Source organism: Oryzias latipes, chromosome 24 (genome assembly GCF_053564925.1).
Source record: "Oryzias latipes strain Hd-rR chromosome 24, Olatipes_Hd-rR_3.1".
In the NCBI taxonomy this organism is placed as follows: domain Eukaryota; kingdom Metazoa; phylum Chordata; class Actinopteri; order Beloniformes; family Adrianichthyidae; genus Oryzias; species Oryzias latipes.
The window spans coordinates 18,446,678-18,466,931 of record NC_136260.1 but is presented as its reverse complement, the minus strand read 5'-3'; the positions used below and the strand labels follow the sequence as shown (position 1 = coordinate 18,466,931).

Genomic DNA, 20,254 nt, shown 5'->3' with positions numbered 1-20,254 from the left:
TTTTTTTTTTTGTATAGAGAATTTACAAGGTAAAAAACTAAATATACAAGATAATATGAAAACCAGTCAAATACATCTATCACATCATTGACACTGAACTTGTGCTTTGCCCGGGGAAAACTAAACAAAAGCTAGCTCACTGCACATGCCCTTGGAGCCACACTGGGGTCCAGCACCAGGGGCGGCATAGTGACGCGGGGGGGCAGTTGTCACAGCATTCTTAGGTGACTTTTCCTTCCCTCCATAAAGGAGGGGGGGAAAAAGAGAGGAAGGAAAGAGAAAGGATGAAAGAGTTTGTCAAAGTCTAACACCTATGGCTAAAAAGGAGCCTCTCTCACAGATCAGGGGGTCCTACTCCTCCACTTTAGGGGATCCAGGATATCAGCAGGACTACATAAGCCCATTTGTGGGGCCGCCAATTGGACCCAGTTCAGTGCCGCTCTTCATGTAGTACTTTTCTAGCTTGGCCAGGATGTGTTTTCCATACGTGTACTTGCGCAGAGTAGCGATGTGAGGCCGAATCTGGAAAAAAAGAGGAGGTTGTTTCAACATTTGGTAAATGGCGTATATTCATATAGCGCTTTACTACCTTCTTAGAAGGTTCAAAACGCTTAAAAGCCACAGTTCCATTCATCCATTATTACACTGATGGCGGCTCCACTGCCGCACACTGCCATCAACCTATAACCACCAGGAGCAACGTGGCGTTCAGTGTCTTGCCCAAGGACACTTCTACACATGTGTGGGCAGGGCAGGGAACCAAACTGGGATCTTCTGATTAGAGGTCGACCGCTCTACCTCTGGACCACAGCTGCCCAGATATTAGGCTTAACACACACAGTCAGAAAAACAATGGAAACTCTAAATATTGTGTGTTTCAGGTCTAAATGATTTATAAGACAATCTTTCCTTTTGATATCACAACAGATGAGCAACAATGATAATGTCCAATATGGCAACATCAGCATCGGGGGTAAAAATGACAACTGAATTGACCGCCTTCCACTGGAGCCGGAAGCAAGTTATTTTCTATGGGTGACATCATCTCACTCTGTTCAGTTCTTACAAACAGTCAATAGTAGCGACAGGCATCCTGTAGCCAATCAGAATCGGGTATTCATCCAGACCATGGCATCAAAACAGATGCACTGCGGCTAATGTTTTTAAAGGACTCAGGGATTACAAGAACCAAACCAATTATCTGGGAATTCAGACCCACCTTGTGGCTACACTTAACCCCGCAACCACGTGTTCCCATGACAACACACGTTGTAAACAAAAAGCATCCATGTGAGCACAGCTGGAAACAATAACAGCCCTTCCATTCCGGACCCAGAGAGGATGCTGACGCAGAAAACGCGGTGGGGTTTCTATCTAGAACCTGTCATTGTGCACTCATAACAAAAGCATGGTGGTGAACCCATTGTTTCTTCTTTTGGAAAGTCAACTTCTTAACCACAAAAATACAGTTGCTGTTAAACCTGTGGCTTATCAAACACATCTAAATATCACTTTATGAGACTCCAGAAAATAAATTAAAAACTTGACTTGTTTTAAAGAAAAAAAATCTGTAATTAAGACCATTTGTGGCCTGCAGTTAACGATCCTTCAGGATAAATATTTCCTGCTGATTGTTAAGACTCCACATTAGTGGTAAACCCTGACAGGTCAGGAAGCCTCAATGCAGATTCTGCTGTCTCACTTTCAGGAGAAGCAGATTTCTGTTAAAATGTCTACAATTTAATAACAAGCTCAGTTTAAAACAAATAAAGGATTACAGTTGGTTGAGGAAAGTCTTCCAACTGGGGATTTTATTTTTTCCCCATTCAAAATGAGTTTTTAGGTCCATTCATCCATGTATCTTCTATTCCTTTAGTCCTGTGCAGGGTGATGGGGTCTCTGGGGTACACTCTAGATCAGGGGTCCCCAAATCCAGGCCTCGAGGGCCGGTGTCCCACATGTTTCCCAACCAATCTGCCATTGAAGCTCCTCATTGGCTAAACACACCTGATCCTGGTGATCAGCAGCAGGGTGGCCCTCGAGGCCTGGATTTGGGCACCCCTGCTCTAGATAGTCACCAACCAACCCATGAAGCTCGATTATAAACAGCGGGAGGAGAAAACCCCCCACATGGCAGCAGGAGAACATCCAAACTCTACAGAGGAAAGACCCAGCATCACCTCACTGCGAGGAAATCAGAGCCAACCAGCACGCCCCCATGCAGCAACCTATGCTTTTTTTTTAAATCTAGATAAGCACACTGATCAAGATGAACTCACCTTGTGCATGATGATTTTACGTTGAGCCGGTTCCGCCATATCAATCATTCTTTGGACGACATAGTTGGCATACTGGTCCTTCATCATGGTGTACAAGGCGCTGTGGGGGCCATCTTTCTGGCAGCACACCTCGTCTATCAACAGAGCTCTCTCTGCGCGCGAGGAGTGGATCACACACTTCTCCACAACATTACTGAGGACGATACAAAAAAAATGTTACAGAAAAGTCAAAAAGGGTTGGATTCATCATTCCTGTGGCTTCTGTTGACATCTAAACCAAAATCATTTGTCGTTTGTGTTATGAGATAAGGCGTGTGTACGCTGACATTGTGTACACTGAGTTGAAACGTCTTACTACACTTTCAAACAGAAAGTGATAAAAAAAATGACCTTCATGCTGTTTGTGACTTTCTCCATTTAAATGGTAAGAGAAGAAAAGGGTTTTTCCAAAAAAAAGAAGAAAAAAAAGTGGATCAGTTAAAAGACACCAAACCAGACACCAAGGCTCTCGTGGCATTTTTCGGATGACAAGGGGGAACATATAAAGACAATTAAGCCTAAATTTGATTTTCTGAGTGTTTCTTTCATCAAAAACTTGAGAATCAGAAGCAGACAAAAAAATGCCATTGGAAAAAATGAGTGCGTTTGTAAAAACGCTGGGTGGGCAACTCAACCTCTGAACTTTGCTAGCAAGAAACAGATTTTACCGCACTTCATCCTGAAACATTTACAGACTATTCAATACATTTTATTGTAAGTTTTGTCTGCAACTCTCCTCCAGTCCTAGTTCCTGCAGCGGTCATTACTTGAATTCAAACAGGCCGAAAACACAGAAATATTGAAAATAGCAGCAAATTCATTACAATCATTCCATCAAAACAGAACTTTTAGCATCAAATCAGCTGCACCTACCTTGCAAATTTATGCTGACTGAGGGCGAGGACTTTACCTCGAACCTCTGCCACAATTTTGCTCTTATCCTCAGGTCTGCCATGCTCCAAAACATGCTGAATGACGTAGTTACCATACTGATCCTGCAGGAGGCAGCACACATGTAAATGCTTCAGAAACGCAAAACATTTCTACTTTTTGTTTTTTGATTGGTTCTCATGCAGTATATTTTTTCACCACGTTCACAAAAATCATGCATCTCTATGAAGACAGGCTGGAGAATCAGTGACACCCCCTTAGTAGTAGTGCAAATACCCTCACGTCATCACTGCGGAAGGTCAGACAAAGCAGATGCTGCTGGTTTGGAGTGTTTCCCGCAACACGGTTCAACCAGCAGCATCTTTGCCCCTTCGGAAACGGGTGATAGACAGTTGTGGGTGTGATTTTAGTGTGACGAGATGGAGACAAAAACTCACCTGATCAAGCATCAAACATTTCTAGTGGGGATTAGTGGGGTTTTGAATATAATTTCCATCTTTAATTTCAAAGTATTGCTTTTAAGTTGTTTTCCTATCAATCTGTTTTAGCAGAAAAATATGTTTCTTTTTTTGTGGAATCTTTGATGAGATTTTACAAATATTTCAAGATAAGTTCACACTTTTGTTGGAACATTCAGAATGTAATCTCAGCCAAATAAAAATAAGAGAAAAACAGATTGATCAGAAAATACTGTAGAAAAAACCCCAACCAGATTGGGTTGCAGTTAAGCGAGTGCCTTGTAAATCCTACGTGCCAAAAAGCAAGAAGAGGGCAGAAAGAAGAAAAAAAAGGGGGCTCAGTTCATTCGGAAAGGTGTGTGGAAGTTGGGAATCGGAGGACTAAATGTTAAAACAAACTTTACAGAAGAAGAGATGAAAAAGGGGAGGAAAAAAGGCAAGAATGGGGACATCTGAGAGAGAGGCAAATTGCTCTGACCTTGAACAGTGCATCACGGGACACTGTATAATATGTTTTGGGTGTCATCTCCAATGATACGGCTTGATATTTCTAGATGGAATAAGTGAGGGGGGGGTAGGGTGGATGTTTAAATCATCACAAGTCAGATGTAAATGACAGCTAACAATAAAACAACTTTCATCCTTTCCAGGATGAGAAGCTAAAACAGGAAATACTCAAAACACAGGGACATGCATGCAGTGTACACAGGTGATGAATGCAGGTTCTGAGAGGAGGCAGACTGGAAGCAGATGTGCTCACCTGGCCCAGCTGTTCCGAGTGCTGATGCAGCTCCTCCAGGATGGGGAGAGTTTGCTCCTGAGTGCAGTGCTCCAAAATCCTTTGAATAACTCTGCAGCCGTAAGGATGTGTGGAAAGCACAAACACCTGCACAACAATGGAAAGGGATGGAAAGACGAAAAAATATTGTATTGATCGGAAAAGCATTAACAGCTAACAGGAAAAACACTTTGACTGAATGAAAGCTGGACCCCCAGGAATTCCAAACAGGAAGTAGCGGGGGCTTCAAGAAGCCAAAATCTCATACACTTAACATGGCAGCGTCTATATTGCACAAAATTGGCGACTGAACAGACTTCATTTGGTTGGATCCTGAAGTAAGCCATTTGGGAGTCACGTTCTAAGAAAATAACTCGCAGTAGGTGAAATCTGTGAAGTAGGATTCCAGTTTTAAGGCTGTAGAAGCCCTTTTCACAGACATACTTAAGCATTTTCATACTTTTCTCTCTTGTTGAAACTCTAAAAGTTCAAATCTTTATAAAAATTAAAAAAAAGTTAAGTGTTAAAGATGTTCTCGAGATCAGTACATGTGGTAAACTGAATACATCTGTACAGGACACACAGCAGGGAGGAGATTGATTGACAGGGTGAACTGCATGCAAAAAAAAATCTGCAAAACTGCAAGACCGCGAAAGGTGAACAATGTACAGTTAATGGGGAAGAAAATCTTCAAGGTATATCAAAACTCTATTGAAATGGAGTATAAAACAAACCAATATATGTCCTAGCTCTTACATTTATAACAAAAGCCTTTTAAGAAAGCATTATGAGATCTTAGTCCCACATTTCTTGGTACGAAAGGCAAAAGCTCAGAGGCTGCCGTCCTCCTAGTTTACTCAAGCGGTTCAATAACCTTTAATAACTGACCTCATGCATTTATGTAAACAAGCACCAGCCACAGAGAAAAAAAACATTTGCATTAATCAATGTTTAGACTCACAAACTCTACCGACATTGACAAAAAAAATTGTAGCCGTTTCTTGTAGGGTTAGCAACAGAAGAAATAAGAAACTAACCTGTCCCTGGAAAGCATCAATGATGAACTGCAAAGCCTGAGGCTGGACACATTCAATGCACTTCTGCACCACGTGGTTTCCATTCTGGTCCTTCACGCATTTCAACACGTGGCCATCCAACTCCCTCACGATGTCACCCTAGAAGGACATCCGAGGCATACATTAGTGTTTGAATTGGTCATTTTACACATGTTAACATGGGTAAAATAAATTAAAAAAAGGTAAAATCTCACTTACAATTACCTGCTGGTCTGAGGAAATGGACTCCAGAGCTTTCTGTATAACCCTGCAGCCGTACATCTGCAAAGCCAGGGGGAGAACGTGTCCACGAATGCGCGTGGCCAAGGCCAGTTTTTGGTCTGGGCTTCCAAACTGCACAAAAAGGACATTTTTTTATGCTATGGGATAAGCAAAATAAAGGAAACAAACAGAGGAATAAAAGATTTCATACCTCAAAGAACTTCTGAATCACATAATTCCCAAATACATCAGTCATCAGCTGATATGCTGCTTGCAAAATCTCCCCGAACACCATCTGCCTCTCAGCCGGAGTCGCCCTCTCCAGTTTCTGCTGAATAAATCTAGAATGACAAAATAAAAGATGTTGAGGCGTCCAATCATTTCCAGAAGTATTTAACCAATAAACGAAAACCACAAAAAAATGCATTTTAAAGCCAGTCACCTGGATCCATGCTGGTCCTGAGAGAACTCCACCATGTGACCTGGCAGATCCCGGAGCTGCAGATTTGGGAAGCGGTTGTTCCTAAAGTCCTCGAGCAGGCGACTGCGGCCAGAAGGCATGACATCTGAGCGACTATAGCGGGGCCGGATGGGAGGGAACAGCTGGCTGCTGGAGTTGAAGAGACTAGATGTGCCGCCGGCGTTGCGATATTTGGCCTCAGCTCCTGGAGCAGGAGAAATGTAACGCCCGCTGCCATTTGGCAAGCCACCTAAAAAAAAAAGAAGAAAAAAGATTTGTTATAATTAAGGCACCAATTCCTTAAAAATTGTTCACATTTTTCCTTCTTAACACATTACATTAAACAGGGATTTTCTCCCATAAATCAAGTGTGTTGAAAGAACAGTTTCATAACTAGAATGGTGATTTCATTCTTTAAAAAAATGCACTTTTGAACACAACAAGCACATGTGACACAGACACAACTTCAAAGATGTTCAAACATGTGATGTCTGAAAGAAGGCGGCTTTAAAGGGTAAAAAAAAAAAAAAAATTAAATAAATAAATAAAAATCACAGGTTTACCTAGGTGAATGCTGGAAGAAGATCCATGAGAAGAGGGCAAAGAAGGTGGAGGGGTGAGTGGGGAATGGCCTGGAGTCAGGCCAATCGGGCTGGGTGAAGAGGAGTAACCCAGACTGTTGTAAAACGGCTGACCAATGGGGGTTAAGCTGCTGCCGCCTCGTTTGTATAGGTCAGAACTTGCCAGCAAAGAGTCCCTACGAGATACGCTGCTACTCGTAGAGCTGGATACTGTGAGGGTGAAGAAAAGAGCTAGCTTAACACTAAAGCTAAGCAACGTGTTGGTACTTGAACTTATTCAGGATTGATCTGGAAAGCATGAATATCTCTACTTTATTTTACTACATCGGAGGCCACCAACCTGAGGAGCCGAAGCCTCCCAGAGCAGAGCCCAGGCCAACGCCAAGAGAGCCGCCTGTGTTGCTGAAGCCCAAGGAGGAACTTGGGGGTGGAGCAGCGGAGTTGTGGGAAAACAGCGAGCTGCTTTGAGAAGTGTTGGGGACCGATCCAGATCCATAGAATGAACTTGAGGGCAAACCGCTGCTGGGTGGGGGAGCCTGCTGCTGCTGTGGTTGAGGCTGAGGTTGAGGGATGGAGCGGTACAGCCCATTGGCAGGGGGTCCCGACATGTTGTTGCCAGAACCAGATGCAGATGCTGCCAAGGTTAGAGAATAACATTTACAAAAATGTCACAGATTACCACAACCTTTAATGAAGAGTTTCATAGGTTTGCGTTGGTTCATACCAGCCTGTGCTGCTGCAGAGGGAATGAGGAGAGGCGTCTGGACCAGACGAACAGGCCCACCAAGACCTGTTCGGGCACCAGGGCCCATCACCAGAGCTCCAGTCTGGTCATAATAGGCTGCAGGGGCCAAAACCTGATAACCTGTGGAAATAATAGATAAAAAATGAAGGATTAAGAGTTGCAACGCAAACTTTACACTACAATGATCAACCCAAATCCCCTGCTTCGCCCACTCTACATTAAAAAGTGCAAACTAAAAAATAAATAAAAATCAAAGGGTAAACTGGCGTAAAGTCATCCACCGACCCTGCATTCCTGCGTAAGCCAGTGCAGAGTTTGCAGCAGCTAAAGATTCCTGCTGGCTCTGTTGGCCTTGTCCGGGTGTAAGAGGTCGCTGGTTGGCTCCTGTGCGCATTACCTGATGAAACAGATTCATTAAAATCTGGAAGAAATATAAAACAAAGGTAAATCCCTGTGATCTAAAGAAACAAAACCAACAAAAAAAGACAAAACATACATTTTTAATGTGAAGAGTGAATGGATAGCAAAGCAAAACAATGTGAAGGTTTCAATATTTTTTTTAAATAAATACATCATATTTAGGCTTTTTTTACCTGGAGGTCAGTAATTTGCGATAAAATGTATTTCTCTATGATCTTAATGGCAATAAATTATATTTATATTCAATTTTCAATAAATAAACAAATGTTTAAAAATCACTGAAATTAAGATTTAACAGAAATAAGATGAAGCGATGTCAATATGTTTTTGTTTTTTACAATTTACAGAGCAAAAAAATATATAAATACTGTTAGGTAAAAAAAGCCTCCTATCTCAGAATATAAAGTAAAGGCCTCAGGTGTGGATCAATCCTACCTGTGGCTGGCCTGGTCCTGGACCCTGATTGGATGCTTGCTGATTAGCAGAGTGACTGGCAGTGGATGCAGCCTGTTGCTGAAAAAGACTGGCTGGGTACACCCCCCAAGGAACACCATAGTACTGTGGGGGTACAACAGTGGGGCCTGAGGACAGAAATGGAGGAAATGTAAATGTCCTGACCGGTGGATGAAAACGTTGACGAAGTAAAAGCAAACTGTGGGGGTCATATGTGTGCGCGTCACCTGTAAGTGTAGCTGCTGCTGCCAGTCCAGCAGCAGTGTAGGGGTCAGTTCCATGGGGGGCATTAATGATGTAGGGGTTTGGCACAAATGCAGGAGCAAGGCCAGCTGGGAAATTGTAAAAATGAGATGAAAAAATTGGTATTTTCTGGCCAAATCCCATTAAAAACCAATAATTTATGCAGACAGACAGGATCTAAAAACAAGGTAGTATTATATTGTATGACGATACAACAGAAAAGATCACAACCATCAGCTTGACTTACCGAGATGCTGCTGCTGAGCTGCAGCCAGAGCGTACTGCTGCTGCTGAGCTGCAGTAAGCGACTGAACAGTCAGAGGGTTTGATCTCTGGAACAACTGAAAAACCAAGGATAAAAATAAAAATCTGTTGGATAAACTCTCAATTAGATCTTATTCTTGTGTTAATGTGTCTACACACTTGCTGTTGGGAGCTGTAGTCGAACAATCCCACAGGAGTTCCTGAGGGGTCCATCTGGATCTGGTTTCCAGCATAGTCAAACTGCAATGACTCCACACCAGCTTGTTGCTCCATCCCTCCCATGTTCTGGGGGTCCTGGTTCTGAAAGTCCTCGCCTGGGATCTTGTTTTGAGCGGGATTTTGTTGTTGGAGGACGTGAGGGTGGTGTTGTCCCATCATTTCCAAACCGGCCTGACTGGGACCCATCCTCTCCACAGCTTCAGTGGGGGAAGCTTGACGACTTCCAGGGGTAGGACTGTTGGAAAATAAAATAAAATAAAATATATATATATATATATATATATGAAGGCACCATATATTAATTCATATACAAATAAATACAACACCATTAGTAATTGCAAAATTGAAACTCGTTTACATTTTTGTAAAGTTTTGGCATTGCTCAAATGAACCAAAATGGAAACCCAGAGGTAAATCATTTTTAATTGACAAGGAAACCAAACATCCCAAAATGATTCAATCCTGTGCTAAAAATCTGTCGGGATGGCACAGTTTTAAGTTTAAACTGCATACAGGCGGCCATGGTGCAGCGGCAGGGCGGTTGACCCATGATCGTAAAATTACAGGTTCGATTTCCACCTTGCACGCCCATGAGTCGAAGTGTCCTTGGGCAAGACACTGAACCCCACATTGCCTCTGGTGGGAGGTTGGCGCCAGAGTTCGGCAGCGGAGCCACCACCAGTGTGTGAATGTGTGTGTGACTGCAAATGCCATTTACCATATTAGACTATTGTTATTACAATTATTATTACTGCATACCAGTATGTTTGAAAATGGGTTGTGCTAAATCTAAGCAGGATTTATTATTTATTGTTATATTTCTCTACAATCATTACATAAACATGCAGCAAAACGTTTCTAATGCAGAAGCCTTTTTTAGAAAGAGCCCTACAGAGTTATCTGTCTTGCGATAGCATTACTTGAATGAATGAGACTCTTCCCAGAAAATGTATATATGTTTATTACTGCAACATGATGACTGTCCAATGTTTCTATGAGTCCAGCGGACGTTCATGACCACCAAAGATGCAACGTTTCCCTTTTCTTACGATTCAGAATTTAAAACTAGTTTTTGGATCATGGTTTTGTTTTGATATCTGATTTGTGTATTACAGAACAATCTAAATCAACATATAAACGGAACAACAGAAAAACAAAACCCTTTTCTAAATTTACTAAATTAGCCTGGATTTCCTCTAATGGCCACGAAACGTTTTGATTAGTTTGATTATGTGATCTGTTATTGAGATGTCACTTCTGCGTAACTCAGACTCTTCAAAATGTTCTATTTTAAATAGCCATGAAGTGCAAAAACAGACTGCTATAAGTAAGGGATAGTAGCCGACAAGGGGGGATTCAGAAATGAATGCACGCCATGGGAACCTGAACCGTTCGACGCCAAGTGCGTTAATTTCTGATAATGCACATTTCGAAGCCCATTATCCCGATTATACTACGGTAACTTACAAAATAAATAAATATTCAGTTTTTAGTACTTTATCCTGTTATTTTTTCGGTTTAGATTGCTTTTTTCACAAAAAGCTGATTATTTGTTACGTGGTGCGGCGCATTGTCACCGACATTGACTGCAGCTGCAAAAGAAAGAGATATAAATGCCGATCGACACGATGGGTCAAATAAAGCATCAGTTCAGAGGGAAAGTTCCCCTCTTACCAGTTGTTTTTGTCCAGATGATGAAGCAAAAGTTTGTTTTAAATAAGCCAGCGCAGTGATATAGAACATTTAAACGATGCGACTGGAACTTCTTTCTTAGGCGTGCATCATCACCGTGGATTTTCACTTTTTAATCCACACCCAGCACCCCATAAGAGTCGAGTGTTCACCCGGATCATGGTATAAATTCATATAAAGGCTCTGAAAAATTAAAACTTACTTAAAGTCTTTACAGTCTCTATCCATGCCGTTGAGGAGAACTCTTCCATTGGTTTTAGTCGGATCGCTTTCCTCCCCCACTTTCATCTCTGCGCTTTTATCTTCTTCAAAAGGTGAAACCTTGTCTTGTGCATCACTTTTCTCTCTAACATCTTGATCAATATTTCCTCCACCCTGCATTATTATAGAAAATAATAATACAGCTGTTACAGTGGTTTAACATGGGAACCCAGAGTTGTAGTTTTATGGTAGGCAGAAAAGGCGGAGCTTACAAAGCCACCGTTCCTGTAGCGACCATCCATCTTATCCCCAGGAGAAGAGCTCAGGACGTACTCCACCATGCTGACTCCCAGACCGCCGCCTTCTGAGCGCGGTGAAAGCACAGAGTTGGCATCGCCGTTCCCGTGGAAACCCTGACCTGGCCGTCGCTGTACCATGATTGGCTGAGATACTGAGTGATCTGAATGAATGGTGTTAGTCAAATACTGCAACTCAGGAGCTGCACTTTGGAATGCATTTTTAACCTCCTATAAAAAAATATTGCTTTTGGCAACATTCCTTTAAAGAATAGCTCAGCATTTTGTTTAGGGTGCTCCATCTCTGATTATTTGGTTAAACAAAGAAAATTTAACATCTCAATGTTTACCTTCCTGCAGAACATTTGAATAAATAAATGTTTCAGATAACTATATTGTAAAAAAACAACAACATCTTAATACATTCAGAAACAGCTGTTATATTCAAAACACAGAAAAAAATGTATAAAATGTTGCTTGCTTAAAAAAACCCCCACACATCACCAAAAAATATATCAATACACGTACTACCGTAAAAGACAGGTAACTAAAGTCAGGTTTGCATAATGATTAGATATTCAAATAAGACTTTATTTAAATGATCAGATATTATTAGACTGATGAAACTTGGGAGTTACTGTTCCCTTACTTTTTCTAAAAACTATCCTCTTTTTTTGAGGAATAATGTTTAGTAATTAAAAAAATAAATAACGAAACTGTTTTCTGATCAGGAGCAAAAATAAAACGGAAAAAAAAAAAAAAAAAAGAGTAAAAAACTGAACAAAAAAAAAGAGAACCAAACAGAATAAAACTCACGGGATGATCCCCAGGCGTTGCCCCTCCATTCTTCTCCAAGAATCATCCCTTTCCTTCCGTCCTTGGTGAGCTCATCAGAATCCCAGAGCTTTTTGGCTGGCAAAAGCTTAATACAAAATAATAAAAAAGGTTGTCAGGTTTTTTAACTTCACTGAACAACGCTACAATTGAAAAACCCAACTATAATCAACATTTGAGTAGAAATCAGGAACAGCACACACAAAAATAGAAAATCTTCTAATAGCATTTGCATTAAAATGTTGAAATAAACAAACCTCTCCCATTCCCCTCGATTCTAAAGCCAGAGCCTGAAAGTCATAGTTCATTTCATCAACTGGTCTGACCTGAAACAAGGATGAAATAATGTCAAAATTTCCATCTGCTGGCTTCAAAACTCAAATATTTATACAAATGATGATTACATTTTCTATTTTTTTCTAATGACAAACAAAAATTGCCACAATTTATTAATAAGTTCAGCCAGAAAGCTGTTGGTCTACTTGTTTTTTTTGGAAATTTGCATGCAAACAAGAGAGCATAAACATGTTCTCTACTAAAATGACAACCAAGAATTTATCATCTTTAGCATCTCCACATTTATGCAACAGACTTTCAATTTAAACATAAAAACACAAAATCCCACAAATCAAAAACTTCATACAAAGGAGAAAGGGCTTCTTCCTTACATACTTTTTACAACAAACACATACACCAAAGATTAAGTCCTAATTCTATTGGCTGAAATGAACGTAAAACTAGCCAAAATGAAGCCCTGCAGACCTAAAAGAGGTCTAGACAAATGTTCTAGTGCCAGGTTTATTAACAGAAACACCTCATTTAAAAACATGGTCTCTAAACAGCCTGATGTTAAAAAAAAAACAAGCAAAGAAATAAACTTTATTACTCACAGACATAATATTTTATTGTCTTCAGTTAATAAGAAGAGTCTTTAACCTCCGCTGTGCCAGAAAAATGACCAAAGCTATTCTCTTTTGGGTTTGGTTCTTATTTTTAAAAAAAAAAGGGGGGGGGTATTTTTAATTTACTACACTGCCATTTAAAAACACAAAAGGTTGACCTGAATAATGAGAATACCTTGGACACAATGCTTTAGCCACTGATGGTTTCTCATTCTGGGAATAATAGGCTAACTGTCTGAAATACAAAATGTGGTGTCATGGGTAACTAAAACCCTTTTGTTTAGGCGACTCTTCACACAACGTGGTCAAACGAGGTCTCACAATACACATCGACAAAATAATAAACTGCCTTCTGTTGGGATTTTACTTTTGAGAATAATAAAAATAAGAAAATAAAAGAAACGCTTGATGGTTTCTAAGTTTTGTGACACCTTTCAAATTATATGATCAAAAAAGGTTTAATTTTGATGACTGGTGCTTCACATTAGGGTTGGGCGATGTCCCTTAAATTGGCCGTTGACGATGTTTGCTGTCAACCATCGGGATGGACGATGACATCGTCGGGGGGGGGGGGGGGGGGGGGGGGTGTGTGTGTGTGTATTTTTTACATTTTTCGTTCTTATATAACTGCTATTCGTTATTTTGCTTTTTTCATTTTATTTCCCAACTAATGGTTAATCCGCGATGATCCAGTATAAACTGAGGGAAGTGACTTTAACAGAAAAAGTAACAAGCAAAATACAAAAGAAGTAGTCCGCTCCCGCACTTAACTAGCGAAGTGGACCGGCGGAGGGCGGATTTACAGCTTTATGTTTGATGGGAAGGGGGGGGGGGTACATGAGCGGTATGTGTGGGAGATTTAAGACTGCGATCCGTCCCGCAGCTCTAGGGGTACGAGCTATCAAACTCAGAACCGGGTCTAAACGTGTGTCTGAGCACAGCTCGGATCGTCAGCACACACAGCGGTTTGAGCTTCAAAGCAGAAATGTCGCTCAGTCCTTAGAAAACATTCAAACAATCACGTGGATTTGTGTTTCCAGTCGTGTCCCGACTAAATAAAGGCTGATGTTATTCACAGCATGCAGCGCCACCCAAAGCTAATGTTGTTAGCCTGTGTTAACATACTGCTAATCCTGGCTACGTTCAGAAAAAGCACTGACCACACGGATTAAAATTCAAATGATGAGCGAACAGGTGTTTCATAATAACCGTAACATTATTAAAAGCACGTTTAGAAGATCGTCTCGTATTTTACCGAGCTGACATGTCAATGTATATAGCTGCTCGCCGCTGTTATCGTTTTGTATTGAATTGTTATATTCAATAAAGTTTGGAAAAAAAGCCGCTCGGCGGAAGTTGTATCCTCTTCCGGTTTTCAAACTGCGCATGTGCGAATACTGCGCGTGTGCGAATGATTTATTCCGACCGAAATTGTGACCTTAGTGAACGTTTTTATATTCTGAAAACATTTTTCTGGGCCCATGTACACGGTTGGATACTAATCCGACCATTGATCCCATCAAGATATTTTGTACATGTAACCGCGGCTTATGATGTCGACGCGCAACGTGGCGGGGGCGTGGCATCACGATGGTGGTCTCTCCATCGGGATGTCAGTCACCCATCACAATGGACGATGATATCGTCCATCGGCACAACCCTACTTCACATCAAACTACATAGTAGTGCAGCAGTTTGTAATTAAGGCTTATACCTGATCAACATGGTTAGAATCTCCAGTAGGCCAGCGATGTTTACTGATTGTGCAACCAACAAGCTGCTCTCCGGGCTGTCTCTGAAAGAAGTACCCGACTGTGGCATCATCCTGAGATCTCCCGCTCAGCGGAGGTTGGGGTGTACCCGGAGTAAGGTTGGGATTCCTGTCCATGCCTTGTAGGTGCCCAGCACCCCCAACTGTGGTTAGGGGACCTCCAGCATGAACCCTAATGCCCCCGGTCTCAGGAGCGCCATTTGCGTGCAGCACCCCACCCCTCGTCTCCTGCCAGCCCACGTCATTCATACCTAGGATGCTGCATGGAACGCTCATTCCACGGGAAAACCTACACAGACAAAGCATGAAGAAATGCTACATTAATATGAACACATCGACATGCCTAAATATCACCCAAAATCTATTAGCTATGCTTATGTTGTTTTTAGCCAAAAATCAGTAAACCTGTGTCATTTTCTAGGACATAGTTTATGCAGAGCTGCGCAAGTTCATCAGAAATGTGCCTCCTAGTTGTGGAAGGGAATAGTGGCGTGGAGTAAGCCTGCCCCCACTTCCCACCATCCCTCTGTTTACACTCTGTCCTGCTAGCTTGATGTCCTGCATCACCAGAGAAATGACACAGGAGCATGTAAAAAACAAAATTTACACCGGACTCGGTCGTTAACGAGTTTTATTTATTAAAATGTGTTCTGCCAAAGTTATATTGACGTTAAGAGCCTGTTTCATGATGTTTTTAGCTGAAAGGTTAGTTTTTAAATCAAAATAAAATCGAACTTCTAGGTTCATAAGAAAACATCAAAACTATTTGTTGCTTAAAATATAAGTTCTGCTTTATCATGGAAAGCCTACAAGGTGGTTCTAATAAAAGGATTCACTCAGAATTATAAGTATTTTCCACGTAATCACTTCTTCTTAAGCAGCTTAATTACCCAACAGTCATTTCTGCTTTTTGAATTAGTTTTATTTCGATTGCTGGCTTATAGCATTCAAATTTGTCAGTAAAATAACTCCGTAGTTATAGTGTGGTCACGAATAAACTTGTTGGTGCAGCATTAGCATACAATATTAATAAACATATGCAAGCCTAAAAATCACGATGGTAAAGATTTATGGGTAATTTTAACCACGATAACATAAATGTTTTCTCTTACAAAATTGTTATTTTGGTCAAGGCAAAAACTATAAACGATCATTGTTGTATAATTTTGAAAATTAATTTAAACGGCAAAAATTAAGCGTTTAGTGTTGAGACAAATCAAAGAACAAACCGCTTTGCTAAGCTTGCTAGCAAGTCCGGTGCTAATGAGCAAGCTAAGTTAGCAGCAATTAGCAATTTTTTAAAACGAAAAATAAAGATTATTGTTACAGACTCAGTGGCAGTTGTCACGGGTGTGTTAAATTAGCTTTGAATAATCACACTAATTAAACAAAACATGTTCACGCCAAAAGACATCATTTAGAAGCTCGCCTTCGCAACATCCATGGCTAACCGGCTAATGCTAAGGAAAGCGGGCCTGTTGTGTTTGTTTTTGGTTTGTTACAACCAGACGTCAAATTCAGTTTGGGAATTAAACAATCCTAACCAGCAAAGTAGTGGAGATTTTAAATGATTTAGTTTGCAAAATGGCTTGTAATCATTTCTTACTTTTTCCTGACTCTGTCAATCACATTCAAATATGTTCAACAGTTCAAGCAACCCATGTCAGCTAAAATAGAAGCTAATTGCTGTTTTGAGAGCTAAAGCATCAGCCAAACACTCAGCGGCTAAACAACATGGCCCCCCTCAAGTTCCAAATAGAGGGGCCTTTACCGCTAAACAAAAGAGAAAATATTAATCTTGCGGTAACTGCTTCAAGGCGGTCGTCTCGTAGCGCCCGTGTTTGTATTATGAGCACAAAAGGGGGGAAAATACTCACGCCTTTTTGTATCGAGAGAGGATCTGTGCTCGCTGCACACCGTCAACCCTATTCTATATTGTTTTGTTTCCTTGAGTGCGGTGATTTAGCTTCAGCTAAGCGCTGTGCCTTCGCTGGTGCCCCCTCCCTGTAAATAGAGCGAACTACGTGGACACACACGTCTAACAAAGCTAATGTAAATCTATCTTTCCTGTATCATGTGTATCATGTACTCTTCAAACGCATATCAGCTCCTGACGGGTTGAAAAAATTCAAAAACAAACAACTCCGAAACAAAAAAACAAAAACAAAAATCGACCTATTTGTACTTATCTGAAAACTTTATCATCTGTGTATCTGATTTCTATTTACAGGTTTATTCTACAAATTTGAGGCTAATGTATATAAATTAGCTAACATAAAAATAATATTTAAAAAAAGCTATACATGAAGATTAAAAAAAAATCCGTGATTCCGCTTTATTTAACAGATTTTGGTGATTTTAGAAGCCGGTATGGTTCTTCTTGTTTTTGGACACGCCCCTTACTCCATAGGAGCCAATCATCTTTCATCTCCCAAAGTGTGATCTCACCTCCCCATTTCCGATTGGATTGCTATATTTAGGAAAGCGCACAGGCTTTATAAAACCACCCACTGGCCTGTAGATGGTTGGGAGTTTTTTTTTAATTAAGTGTCTGGTTTAACTGGTTAGATTTTGCCCACAAAAACAGGGTCAGCAGCACCAGAAGACAAAGAAGAAGACCGCGTCAGTATCTTTGGATGATTCGCCTGAGGGGGACCTCCTAGGAAAAGGCAGGAATGGCAGACATACGGAAGAAGCTGGTGGTGGTCGGGGATGGCGCATGCGGGAAAACGTGTCTGCTCATTGTGTTTAGCAGGGACGAGTTCCCCGAAGTGTACGTTCCGACTGTGTTTGAGACGTATGTGGCGGACATTGAGGTGGACAACAACAAGCAGGTCCAGCTTGCTTTGTGGGACACGGCCGGACAGGAAGACTACGACCGCCTGCGCCCGCTCTCCTACCCGGACACTGATGTCATCCTCATGTGTTTCTCCGTGGACAGCCCCGACTCGCTGCAAAACATCCCGGAAAAGTGGGTCCCCGAGGTGAAACACTTTTGCCCGAACGTGCCGATTATTCTGGTGGGCAACAAGAAGGACCTGCGCAACGACGAAAACACCAAGAACGAGCTGTCTCGCTTGAAGCTGGAGCCCGTGAAGGCGGAGGACGGACGCGCCATGGCGGCGCGTATCGGCGCCTATGACTATTTGGAGTGCTCTGCCAAAACCAAAGAGGGGATCTGGGAGGTTTTTGAAACGGCAACGCGAGCGGCCTTGCAAAAGCGGAGAACACCCGGAGATGGTTGTTTTAAATGCTGCGTTTTAATGTGAATCATCTGCTATCCATCCGCTGAGGCGTCTGGACACGCGTGGGCCTGATGGTTTGGGCACTCCCCTGCTGGAGTCATACGCCCTTGATTGAGCCACACACTGACTGAATACAAGCAGACTGTATTCCCTCATTTCCCCCCCGAGCACGCATGAATATCAACAAATGTTTGTATTTTTTGTTTTTTGTTCTTTGTGAGTCACATGATCACAGTCTGGCTGGTGGGGGTGAAGAGAAACCTGACCCACTTCCCATGTGGACACGTCCTTGTCGAAGGCCTGCTCCTGGGCCAAAGTTTTTGTTCTTTTTCATTGTTGAGTCTGGATAGGTCACTACAATGTGTAAACTTTCAAAAGACAGAAAAGAAAAAAAATAATAATTTATTACCAGTTTGTGCCATAACATTTTTGTCAACCTGCAGTGTTGGACACTACAACAATTTATAAATATCGGTGCAAATAGTGTTGGGTGAAGTTTTTGCTACATTTTACTAGACAAAAGCTCCAGTTTACAGTTCATAAACCATATTTGTATTACAAAAGTATAGGTTTTTCACATAAAATGAAACAATCTGGGATCATCCCAGAGTTAGAACTTCCCAGCTTGCCTTCCTGAAAATGGTTAACCTTTTAGATCCTTTAAAGTGTTTTTCTTCTCAGTGTCGCACAGTATTTTATACAAGAAGGCTGTTTGGAAATTCTAGCCCTTATGGAACCAGTTGTAAATAGTTGAAGTTCTTTTAAAAAAAATTAAAGTTATGGGATTAAAGAGAGAGCAGGTTGCATGGTTTGACTCTGGGATGCATTTTCTTTTTAAAACACTACAGACATTTTTTAAAGAAAATGTGTTCCTTTGACACAAATAACTTATGGAAGGACATTAGATTCATCACTGTATGTTTTTTATCCAAACTTATTTGCATCCAATTCACAAACTTTGAACAAAAGGCTTCTTGAATGTAAACGTGATCCATTACTGAAGCTGTAAAATACAGTTACTGAATTTGTATTAATTAAGGGCTTTTGCAACTGCAACAACGAATGTACTTTTTCTTGTTAAAGGAAAACTTCATAGGAACAGATGTGTTTTTCTGAAATAAACCTAGCTCTTGTGTGGCTACACAGACGTCTTGTGTAACCACCCCGTTGCATGCTGGTGGGAGTGTTTGCTGAATGGACATCAGTTACTGACACTGTTGCTACACGGCGATCTGTTGTAAAAACCCGGTGGATTTACTGTTCCAGCTGTTCTGTTCGTGGTACATTTCCACAAAGAAAGTATTTTAAATGTGTACATAAAAACAGAAAAAAACCTTAACAATCAATAATGAAGTTACCTTAAGTTAAAACCTTTATATTGAACAAATCTAGGCAGAGTTGGAGTGGTATAAAAGTCACATTCCTGTCTGCCTTCTGTTGCTAGGCTTTGTGCTGACTTACAGGATGGGAATGCTTTGTGCTGGACTTTTTTTATTGTCACAGTGGCCTCACTTGTGCCTCTGATTTACAGTGTTCTGACACTGCTTGCTGCAGGTTGCCTCATCTTTTTTTCAGTAAAACATGGGCAGGACTGTGCCAAATTGTTTGTGTCTTTCTGGTTATTGCCTCGTAATGGTACAGAAAAGGTTTTACGGGGCTTAAGGGAAGAACTGCTACTGCTCTGGAAATGTCAATAAAAACACATTTCACTTTTCATTGCTTTAATTATTTTTTTCCCATAAAAATGAATTTTAAAATACTTTCATAACATATTTATTGGCAAATGCATATGCGTGGATTTTTTTTTCAATTTACTTTCTCAGTAAATATTTACTATTTCTAACATATTCATAAAGAGCTGGGGTGTTGTACTTTTATTTACTTTAAATATGTAATATAAAGTTCTTTGTCTTTTAGTCAGTAATAAGAACATTCCATGAAATATATCAAGACTAATAGATGTTAGTCTTAAAAACTTAAGGACTAACATCTAATGAGCAGACAGTTAATAATAAAAAAATGGAACGTGTCTGAAAAATACTATGAGAAAACTGGCTTTTGTCGCATGTGATAGGTTATACATAGGGTAATCATGGGTATTTATTTTACAATCAGTTATTGCTCAAATGATGTAAGAGCTGCAACTGGAAAATGAGTCATTCTCTCCGAGTCAAGCAGTTGCAAATAGAATGTTTTGGTGTGAATT

General features: G+C 40.9%; 2 protein-coding genes across 2 annotated transcripts; one reads left to right on the top strand and one right to left on the bottom strand.

Annotated features, from left to right (window-relative positions):
- Positions 1 to 16,808, bottom strand: pum2 (pumilio RNA-binding family member 2; the record flags this gene model as incomplete). The annotated part of the gene is given in 23 exon segments (NM_001172047.1): positions 1 to 522; positions 2,280 to 2,472; positions 3,192 to 3,313; positions 4,146 to 4,217; positions 4,428 to 4,553; positions 5,483 to 5,620; positions 5,720 to 5,854; positions 5,934 to 6,063; positions 6,165 to 6,432; positions 6,746 to 6,973; positions 7,104 to 7,397; positions 7,488 to 7,628; positions 7,794 to 7,905; positions 8,364 to 8,509; positions 8,609 to 8,713; positions 8,872 to 8,965; positions 9,048 to 9,342; positions 11,002 to 11,174; positions 11,273 to 11,460; positions 12,113 to 12,218; positions 12,388 to 12,456; positions 14,747 to 15,092; positions 16,681 to 16,808. Coding segments are annotated over 22 exon segments (3,600 nt in total). The 3' UTR covers positions 1 to 390.
- Positions 16,809 to 17,273: 465 nt separating this feature from the next.
- LOC101171298 (rho-related GTP-binding protein RhoB) lies at positions 17,274 to 19,762 on the top strand. Its single transcript, XM_004083452.5, has one exon. It carries the CDS (start codon positions 17,479 to 17,481, stop codon positions 18,070 to 18,072), a length of 594 nt encoding a protein of 197 aa, XP_004083500.1. The 5' UTR covers positions 17,274 to 17,478; the 3' UTR covers positions 18,073 to 19,762.
- Positions 19,763 to 20,254: the final 492 nt, after the last annotated feature.

Coding starts and splice junctions, on each gene's coding strand:
- LOC101171298 (XM_004083452.5), top strand. CDS start 17,479: ATGGCAGACATACGGAAGAAGCTGGTGGTGGTCGGGGATGGCGCATGC.